Source organism: Chiloscyllium plagiosum, unplaced genomic scaffold (genome assembly GCF_037043375.1).
Source record: "Chiloscyllium plagiosum isolate Xiang-an unplaced genomic scaffold, Cpla_swu_hap1 HiC_scaffold_31, whole genome shotgun sequence".
NCBI classification, from domain to species: Eukaryota; Metazoa; Chordata; class Chondrichthyes; order Orectolobiformes; family Hemiscylliidae; genus Chiloscyllium; species Chiloscyllium plagiosum.
This window is the reverse complement of record NW_028270169.1, coordinates 31,668,437-31,679,222: the sequence shown is the minus strand read 5'-3', so window position 1 is coordinate 31,679,222 and position 10,786 is coordinate 31,668,437. Positions and strand designations below refer to the sequence as shown.

The 10,786-nt window shown below is 46.0% G+C and overlaps 1 protein-coding gene across 2 annotated transcripts in view; it reads left to right on the top strand.

Moving 5' to 3' along the window:
- The first annotated feature begins 796 nt into the window (after nt 1-796).
- ggnbp2 (gametogenetin binding protein 2) overlaps nt 797-10,786 on the top strand; it is an 88,022-nt gene continuing 78,032 nt past the window's right edge. Inside the window, exon 1 of one of the 2 annotated variants that reach the window (XM_043718557.2) lies at nt 797-1,216. In XM_043718557.2, the coding sequence (XP_043574492.1) occupies nt 1,124-1,216 (93 nt within the window). In that variant the 5' untranslated portion in view covers nt 797-1,123. The remainder of the gene's footprint in view (nt 1,217-10,786) is intronic. The other variant, XM_043718556.2, reaches the window with a different exon arrangement.

The window sequence follows — 10,786 nt, the reverse complement described above, 5'->3', positions numbered from 1 at the left end:
CTGCCGGACGGGTTCAGGCAGCATCCGTGGAGATAAAGCCAGAAGTTGACGTTTCGGGTCAAGCGGCCCTGCCCTCAGAAGCTGCGCCCCATCGTTACCGACCTGGAGTCAACACCTCACATCCAACCGCCGTTAGAGCATTGTTACTGCCGGGCGGATGCCTACATCAACGCAAACCTTTCCCTTTCAAGTTCTGCGTCGGCACACGGAGAGGCGCAGGGCGCTATCACTTTTCGCCGACCCTTCACGGCCAGGAGTCACCTTGATTCTCCCGGCGTGTTTTGAACAAGAGGCTGCAACCCGCGCTCGGCATGGGCAAGGGAACAGAAGGAGAGTGGGGGCGGGGGGGAGGGTGTGAGCGCGCAGGCGCGGTTCCGGCCCCTGCCCCAGCACAGGCCCAGGCACAGGGACCGGCTCCGCCCCTCCCCCTCTGTCACGCGCGGACTGGCCGGAACTACTTCCAGCAATGGGGCAAAGGGGGGGCGGGGAGGGTTGGTTAGTGCGGATCTCGCCACGTCCGTGTGAGAAGGAGGAAATAGTCTGCTCAACATTAGAGATGTATTGAGTCTAGAGGCACACAGTATTTAATAAAAGGAGAACACAATTACCGGGGAGTGAGTAATATGAATTCTGGGAGAGGAATTGAGGTGGGCAGGCAGAGTAGGTGTGTGTTTGTGGGGACAGGGAGAAGAGGCGACTCGCACTCATTGAGGGGACTCATTTCCCGGGGCGGATGGCGGCGGCGCTGTGGCAGTGACGCTCTCCATTTTTATTCGAATATTTTGGTGGAGAGGGAGAGGGAGCGGAGCGGAGTTTGCGGGGAGGGAGGGAAGGGAAGGAAAGGAGAAAGAAGGAGTCAGATAGGTAGCGCTCGTCAGTCCATTCGCGAGCTCGACATCAGGCTCCGGAGCTTTCTGGACGTGTAACCCCCGTCTGTTGTCGAGCCTTAGCTTGGTCGCCGATCTCAGCGATTATTGAATCGTTAGCGGGAGGTTTCCCTACCCCCAGCCTCCCTCTCTAGGCCGGACTCTGTCTGTCTATCTGTGTGTGTGTGTGTGTCAGTGAGTGGCGGTTGGTTGCTGTCAGCCTTCCCCCTCCCCTCTCTCTCTCTCTCGCTGTTGACATGGCGCGCCTGGTTGCCGTCTGCAGAGACGGGGAGGAAGAGTTCCCCTTCGAGAAGAGGCAGATCCCCCTCTACATCGATGACACCCTAACGGTGAGTTTCAAGCGATAAATGGCGACTGCGGGTCGTCAAGGAAGGGGATGGAGGTGGTGTGGGGGTGGGGAGAAGTTTTCCGATTTCCCCCGACCAGGCCCTGATCAAGGCCCCGAGTGCCGCCGTATATTGACCCGGTCGTTCCAGGGTCTCAGGCTTCTGTCTATTGCACTAGGCCGCTGGCGTCCGAGTTTGCTCTGTCCTGTTCAGACACGGCGTGAAATCCAGAGAGTAGCCTGTTCTCTCTCACTCGGCCCGTTTGGAGTGGAATGATGTGTCTCGCAGGAAAACTTGCCCTTTCTCCACTTGGGCCTCGGGTTGTGTAAGTTACAAAGTTCTCAAGTGCGTCAGTTTGCCTTGTATGACTGGCGTTTTTTTTAAAAAAACAGAATCAAAATCATTTTGTGATTCAAGTGGAGACTTTGCACAAATGCAGATTGTTACATCATCACTTTTTTTGTAAATTCATTTCCTTCCATTTTGTGGACTATGTTACTGGGATTTATGTTTTACATTCCAAAATGTAACTTTAGCCACCTAATATTTTCACATTGTACTTTTGTTCACGTATTCACATACTAAAATTTGCAAGTGCTATTTGCTTCATCTTTTAGGAAGTTATTAAATTTCAATAAAACTAAAATATGCAGTTCTCCACTTGGCTTTAGGAATAGAGTAATTGTAGAAATATTGGAGATTTTTGAGCTGAATTTATGCCAAATGCATGTTTACTTGGTTCAGTTGCTTATTGTGTTTATTTTAATCTTGGGCCATTTATCCATAGGCCATGCTGATTTTAATTTAGATTTTCTTGTCGATTAATTATTGAAGATATTCCTGTCTGAGATTAATTTTTTCTAGCAATCCAAAAATGCTGTACCTGTATGGCAAGTGTAGATTTGCATGTTAAGGTAATGCCACATATTGATGGAATACAGTTACAGAATGATTCAGGGATATGTAAGAGTGTAGCAGCTTTATAAGAGTTAGTATTGCATTGTACCTTCAACTTTTGAAACTATCCCACGGTGTTTTGTGGGTGTTAGAAAATAGTGACACCAAACCACCTGAGAGATTTGGGTGATCAAAATTTTGGTTGAAGTAGGTTTTAAGGGACACCTGAAAGGAGGGCAATGAGAGAGAGATCCAGGTTCAGGGAACAAAGTCCAAATCTTGCAATTCATCCAACTAAAGGCATGGCTACCAACATTTGGCATGCTAAAGTGGGCAGAATTAAGTGTGCAGATGCCTTAGCAGGTGGTACAGATGGAGGAGATTGCAAGGAAAAGAGGGATAAAGTTTTTGAGAGATTTGTTAATTTTAAAATTGAAGTCCCCATTTCTATACTGCCATTGTAGACCAGTGCATGAGCAGAGTTTTGGATGGCCTTGTGCTTGTGGGTAGAACTTTGGTGATCAGTAAAGTGCAGTAGAATAGTAATTTAGACATGTTAGCTTTGGGTCAGTTTTGGCACCAAGATTAAAACTGACACAACCTCAGACAGTTGTGAAAGAGAAGGATAGTGTCAGTAGCTAAGGAATAACCTTTAAGGACTGCAGCAATGGTTTTGCTCTTCTGTATTTAATAGTACAATGTTTCTGTACATTTTTGGTTTTGAACATTTGGAAAGGTAGCATGGCAGGTTAGATGCAGCGGAGACATTGAATTGGTTGAGCACGCATTGTGTTGTTGATGTCATAGTTATAGAAATGTACAGCACAGAAACAGACCCTTCGGTCCAACCCGTCCATGCCGACCAAATATCCCAACCCAATCTAGTCCCACCTGCCACCACCTGGCCCGTATCCCTCCAAACCCTTCCTATTCATATACACATCCAAATGCCTCTTAAATGTTGCAATTGTAGTAGCCTCCACCACTTTGTCTAGCAGCTCATTCCATACACATGCCACCGTCCGCGTGAAAATGTTGCCCCTTAGGTCTCTTATATCTTTCCCCTCTTATCCCAAACCTATGCCCTCTAGTTCTGGACTCCCCCACCACAGGGAAAAGACTGTGTCTATTTATTCTATCCATGCCCCTCATGATTTTATAAACCTCTAAGGTCACCTCAGCTTCCAACGCTCCAGGGAAAACAGTCCTAGCCTGTTCAGTCTCTCCCTATAGCTTAAATCCTCCAACCCTGGCAACATCCTTGTAAATCCTTTCTGAACCCTTTCAAGTGTCACAACATCTTTCCGATAGGAAGGAAATCAGAATTGCACGTGATATTCCAACAATGGCCTAACCAATGTCCTGTACAGCTGCAAACTGACCTCCCAACTCCGTACTCAAAACTCTGACCAGCGTCTACCTGCGACTCTACTTTCAAGGAGTTATGAAGCTGTACTCCAAGGTTTCTTTGTTCAGCAACACTTGCTAGGACCTTACCATTAAGTGTACACGTCCTGCTAAGATTTGCTTTCCCAAAATGCAGCACCTCTCATTTAACTGAATTAAACTCCATCTGCAGTTTGGAAACTGATGTTTTTGGCTGATGTTGCCAAAGGGCAGTATGAGGCAGATCAAAGTCACCAAAGATAGATCCTTTCTGGGGTATACAAGGTTGGATAGAGAAATCATGGCAGGTGATTACCTTGCCATTGTTGGATAGATAAGAATAACTAGATAAATGCAATCCTGCTGCATTGGAGTGGTATGGAGGGGAGAGATGGTGTGATCAACTATTGAAGACAGTAAATGTGTTGAAAGATGAAGAATGGTTTCAAGTTAGTCATTTCTCTTTCCTATGTAATACATAATAGAAATCTGAGCGATGGACTGAAGGTTCCTTAGTCCCATTTTAAATCATTTTATGGGGACACTTGCTTTTTCGGAGTTTCTTTTCACTAAAGTTGGAAATGCTCTGGTAAAATTCCATTGATCCAAAGCATCCTCAATCTGTTCCTGGAAAGTATTATATGCTGTTTAGTTTCAGGCCCACATTATTTCCATAGAAGGTGGCTTAATGGTTATCTCTACATTGTCTGCGTCATCTCTGTCCATCTCTCCTTTTATAAAAATGTTGAATCCCATAGAAATGGACTTCGGTTCTGGATTTATCTGTTTGAGTTCCCTCTTTCTCCATCCCCTTGTCTGAGCTGCACTACCACTCATTTTGCATCTCTAATCTGCAGTAGCTCTGCTTTTCCCAGTGTGCTGAAAATTTGAAGTCTTTTCTCATCTCACCCTTAAGTTATAGTTGCCTCTAGTCAGATTCCTTGCTGTCTTCTGTCATCTGAGATACTGCATTTTCCCATCCTAGCTCAGCCAAATAATTACAGAAGAACCTTTATAAGTGACTGTTTGATTATTTAAGTTGCTTTTGTAAATCTATCTGCTTCCTCTTCTAGTAAATTCCTTTAAAATCTTTTTTACCCAAGTTTTAGGTTGCACTGTTTACTCTCTTGCCATCTGGCTGAGCCTTGCATCTGTCTGAAGGCATCTTTCAATGTTACACGTGTTTTTAAAAACTATAAAAAACTATAAAAACTTGTCTAAACTGACTTTTCAAAGAAAATAGTTGTAGGGTATAGAAATTCAATCTTCTATTTTCAAATAACTTTGCCTTCCCAAATTGCTGCCACTACTGAATTTGGATCTTTAGCTCTGGGCAAGTGTCCTGACTTTAAATGACAAAACAGTTTGAAGATTTGCACCTACTTTGTTAGTTTGGATATTGTTGATATTGTTAATGCAAGCATTTCCTGCCTATATGGCAGTTGAATCAACCATCATGTTAGTCTGGCCTACTGCAACTCCAGACCTATGTAAGGCTGCCAGATTTCCTTCTCTGGATATCAGTGAAGCAGAGAGGTTTTCTCAATCGTTTCATGGTCACTAGTACTAAACTTATCTTTTAGTTCCTGATTTATTAATTGAATTTAAATGCCAACAGTTGCTATGTTAGAATTTTGAATTGGTTTCTGTAGAGCATCAGCCTAGGCCTCTGGCTTCCTTGTTCTGCTAACTTACATTACACATCCATTTCCTTGAGTTGACATCGATGTTGGCTGAATTTCAGCCGCATCCTTTTGGCTTGAGTATGCAATCTAAGCAAGCAATTCATACAATGAACTTTTTCTATTTATAATGTACCTTAACACAATATTCCAGATGTTACATGTTATCAAACAGGATTTGATACTAAGCTATGGGAGGACATGATTTTCACCTTCTGTTCAAATAGTGATAAAAACAGTCTGTGTTTTTGAGCAATCTTAAGAGGAAAGAGGTGGCGAGCCAAAGAAGTTTAAGGTGCAAGTTCTGACACTTAGTGATTGAGCAGCTGAAGGAAACGTTACTGTGGCTGAGGAACTAAAATTAGGAATGCTCAATTCTAGAATTGAGGTGCAGCACATATGAGAGCTGTGGTGCAGGAGATGATTACAGATAAGAAAAGCTTATGTAGTTATTTGAACCACTGCTTTAAAATTGAGGCTTTGTTTAACCAAGAGCTAATTAAAGTTAGTTAGTATTTTGAGAGGAGGTGAAAGGGACTTGGTCCATGTTAGTAGACAGGCAGAGCTTTGAATAATAGAATTTACTGTGGGTGGAAGTTGTGGCTACCTCGGCATGGATTTCAGCAGCATGTGAGCTGAGATAGAGACTGAATTGAGGTTGGAATTGGCAGACTTAATGGTGTGGGTATTTAGGTCAGAATTTCCCTTCTGTTTCAAAATTACTAGACAACCATAGCTGGAAAACTGTGAATAGTTTTGCGCCACTTATCTGAGGAAATATACTGACATTGAAGTAGTCCAGACAAGCTTCACTATGTTGATATTGAGTACGGAGGGTGGTGCTTGCACTAATTTGGATATAGAAGAATAAAAGGTGACTATTTTGAAATGTAGACTTAATGGGGTAGGTGTGGAAAGGCAGTTTCTCTTGTGGGATCATGTGTAATCTCAGAATAAGATAATGTCCATTTGAGACTATTGAGGAATTTCTTCTGTGGGTTGTGAATCTGAGAATTCTTTACAACAGAGGACTGTAATGGCTAAGTGAATCGAGGGCTACAGGATTGAAGGCAGGGGAGTGGAATTGATTCAGATCAGCCATGGCAGAGCAGATTCAGTTGGCTTGATGGCCTACTTCTAATCCTATGCCTTTTGATTTATTGTCGCATGTACCAATGTACAGTTAAGTTTTATTTACATGCTGTACAGGCAGATCATGCTATGCAAAGTGGATAGGGTAATAGACCAGTGAGGAATACAATATTACAGAGATCGCAATCAACTATAAATTTGAGAAGTGCATTCAGAAGTCTAGTAACAGCGGGGAAGAAGCTGTTCTTGAATCTTTTGATACATATTTTCAAACTTGTTAACTTTCTGCCAATGGAAGAGAATAACCAGGGTGAGAGGGATCTTTGAGGAGAAAGTGAGGTCTGCAGATGCTGGAGATCAGAGATGGAAATGTGTTGCTGGAAAAGCACAGCAGGTCAGGCAGCATCTAGGGAACAGGAGAATCGACGTTTCGGGCATTAGCCCTTCTTCAGGAATGAGGAAAGTTGGTCCAGCAGGCTAAGATAAAAGATAGGGAGGAGGGACTTGGGGGAGAGGCGTCGGAAATGTGATAGGTGGAAAGAGGTCAAGGTGAGGGTGATAGGTCAGACTGGGGTGGGGGCGGAGAGGTCGGGAAGAAGATTGCAGGTTAGGAAGGCGGTGCTGAATTTGATGGATTTGACTGAGACAGGCTGGGGGGAGGGGAAATGAGGAAACTGGTGAAATCCGAGTTCATCCCTTGTGGTTGGAGGGTTCCTAGCCGGAAGATGAGGCGTTCTTCCTCCAACTGTCGTTTCGCTGTGGTCTGACGATGGAGGAGTCCAAAGACCTGCATATCCTTGGTGGAGTGGGAGGGGGAATTGAAATGTTGAGCTACAGGGTGGTTGGGTTGGTTGGTCCGGGTGTCCCAGAGGTGTTCTCTGAAACGCTCCACAAGTAGGCGGCCTGTCTCCCCAATAGAGAGGAGGCCACATCGGGTGCAAAGGATGCAATAGATGATATGTGTGGAGGTGCAGGTGAATCTGTGGCGGATATGGAAGTTTCCTTTGGGGCCTTGGAGGGAGGTGAGGGGGGAGGTGTGGGCGCAAGTCTTGCACCTCCTGCGGTTGCAGGGGAAGGTGCTGGGAGTGGAGGTTGGGTTGGTGGGGTGTGTGGATCTGACAAGGGAGTCACGGAGGGAGTTGTCTTTACGGAATGCTGATAGGGGAGGGAAATATATCCTTGGTGGTGGGGTCCGTTTGGAGGTGGCGGAAATGACGGCGGATGATGCGCTGTACATGGAGGTTAGTGGGGTGGTAGGTGAGGACCAGTGGGGTTCTGTCCTGGTGGCGGTTGGAGGGGCGGGGTTCAAGGGCGGAGGATCGGGAAGTGGAAGAAATGCGGTGGAGGGCATCGTCGACCACGTGGGGGGGGGGGGAATTGCGGTCCTTGAAGAAGGAGGCCATCTGGGATGTGTGTTTTTGGAACTGGTCCTCCTGGGAGCAGATGCGGCGGTGTCGAAGGAATTGGGAGAATGGGATGGCGTTTTTACAGGGGGCAGGATGGGAGGAGGTGTAGTCCAGGTAGCTGTGGGAGTCGGTCGGTTTGTAGTAGATGTCCGTGTTGATTCGGTCGCCTGAGATAGAAATAGAAAGGTCGAGGAAGGGGAGGGAGGAATCTGAAACTGTCCAGGTGAATTTGAGGTCGGGGTGGAAGGTGTTGGTGAAGTGGATGAACTGTTCAACCTCCTCGTGGGAGCACGAGGCGGCGCCGATACAGTCATCGATGTAGCGGAGGAAAAGGTGGGGGGTGGGGCCAGTGTAGTTGCGGAAGATGGATTGTTACACATATCCTACGAAGAGGCAGGCATAGCTGGGGCCCATGCGCGTGCCCATGGCTACTCCTTTCGTTTGGAGGAAGTGGGAAGATTGGAAAGAGAAGTTGTTCAGGGTGAGGACCAGTTCAGTCAGTCAAAGGAGGGTGTCAGTGGAAGGGTACTGGTCGGTACGGCGGGAAAGAAAGAAGTGGAGGGCTTTGAGTCCTTCGTGATGGGGGATGGAGGTGTACAGGGACTGGATGTCCATGGTGAAAATAAGGCGTTGGGGACCGGAGAAGCAAAAATCATGGAGCAGGTGGAGGGCATGGGTGGTGTCCCGAACGTAGGTGGGAAGTTCTTGGACTAAGGGGGACAGGACGGTGTCAAGGTATGTGGAGATGAGTTCGGTGGGGCAGGAGCAGGCGGAGACAATGGATCGGCCGGGGCAGTCAGGTTTGTGGATTTTGGGCAGGAGGTAGAAGCGGGAGGTGCGGGGTTGTGGGACTGAGGTTGGAGGTGGTGGATGGGAGATCCCCCGAGGTGATGAGTTTATGGACGGTCTGGGAGATGATGGTTTGGTGGTGGGGGGTGGTGTCATGGTCAAGGGGGCAGTAGGAGGAGTTATCTGCGAGCTGGCGTTTGGCCTCAGCGGTGAGAGGGATCTTTGTTTGTATTGGTTGCTTTCCTGTGGAATGCATAGATGGAGTCAGTGGATGGAAGGTTGGGTTGTGTGATGAATTGGGCTGTGTCCATGACTGTAGTTTCTTGTGGTCTTGGGAAGAGCAGTTGTCAAACTGCACTATGATGCTTCCAGGTAGATGTGCTATGGAAAGCAATCTTTAAAAAAAATTGGTAAGAGCCCTTGTGGAAATGTGAAATTTCCTTTGCCTCCTGAAGAAGAGTAGTTGTTGTGCTTTCTTGGCCATTGCATCCATGGGTGGACTAGGGCAGATTTCATTGTCACTCCTAGGGATTTGATGCTCTTGAACTCAGCACCATTGATGCAGACAAGGGTATGCCCTCCACTCTGCTTCCTGAAGTCAATGACCAGCTCCTTTGTTTTGCTGATGTTGGAGAGATTATCTTTTCATCATGCCACTAAGCAATCAATCTTTTGTCTGTATGCTGTCTCGTCGTTGTTTTGAGATCCACTGTATGACAGGATGGTATTATTTAGCAAATCGGTGGATGGAATTTGGGACAGAATTTGGCTCCAGAGTCCTCAGTGTATAAGGAGTATAGTAGGAGGCTGAGTATGCAATCTTGCGAGGCATTGGTGTTGAGGATTATGGTGGGTGGGGTGTTTTCATCTGGTCTTGCTGATTTGTGGTCTCTGGTCAGAGTTGATCCAGTTACCAAGGGGCAATGCAGAGACCTGTATTTGAGTTTAGAGTTGTTTGTTTGGAATTATGCTGTTGAATGGAGAACTGCAGTCAATAAGCAGGAGCCTAGCGTAGGTATCTTTGTTATCCAGATACTCCAGGGATGAGTGTAGGGTCAGGGAGATGATGCATACTGTGGACCTGTTGCACTGCTAGACAAATTGCGAAGAATCAAAGTAATTTGGTAGGCTGCAGTTGATGTGAGCCATAATTAACCTCTCCAAATGCTCCATAATTATGGAGGTCGGAGCTACCTGACAGTAGTTATTTAGGCACGCTGTGTGATTTTTCTTTCCCACCAGGATAATAGTGGGGGCTTCAGTTTGTTGTAAGCGGAGGTTAAAGATGTCTGCGAATTCTCCTGGCTGGTCTGCACGGGATATTAGTATACAGCTGGTTGCTTTGCTTTCTGAGAGTTCATTCTCAAGGCTGATCTAACCTCTGCAGTGATAGTGCATACAAGTGCATCTAAGGCTGTTGAGATACATGACATCATTTCATTAACCTTCTGATCAGAGAGAGTGTAGAATGCATTGAGCTTGTTAGGAAGGGTTGCCCACGATTCTGTTTGACTTTGTTTTGTAGATGTTTATATCGCGTGAGGCTTGCCACTGATGATGAGTTTCTGTGGTTGGTCTGGGTCTTGAGCTTAATTTGGTATTGCCTCTTAGCCTTCAAGACTTTAGAGATGCTGCAACTAGATTTCCTGTATAGGTCAGGGTTGCTCCACTTCTAAGCCTCAGCTGGACTTCAGCAGGGAGTGGATTTCCTAGTTTATCCATGGTTTCCAGTTGGGGGATATTCAGATTAAATCCTTTGCCACACAGTCTTCTACACACTTACTAATGAATCTCTAATGGTAATTACATGCTCGTTTAGGATGGCAGCTGAGTTTTTGAATATTGCTCAGTCCACTGACTCAAGTCGTCCCATAACCCCTCTGCCTCAGACCAGCACTACACTACTTTCGGTATTGTGTTTGCACGCCTCACTTTCTACTTGTAAAATGGGAAGAGAAGCATAACATCGTGATCTGATTTTCCAAAATGCAGATGCGGATAGAGCAGTAGATATTTTTGGTTCTATATCAGTTGTCAAAGATGTTCAGACCTCTGGGACAGGAGATGTGTTGATGGTATTTTGGTACCACACTCTTGAGATTGGCCTGGTTGAAGTCACCAGCTATGATGAACAAGGCCTCAGGGTATTCTGTCTCCAGACTGTTTGTAGCATTGTATACTTCGATTGTAGTCTTCACTTTCTCATGGGTTGGGATGTAGACCGATGTTATGATAGTGGAGATAAACTTGTGTGGCAGGCAGTAGCGAACAGCACTTCGCTAAGTGATTCTTGGTCTGGAGAGCATTAACTTGCTAGGGTT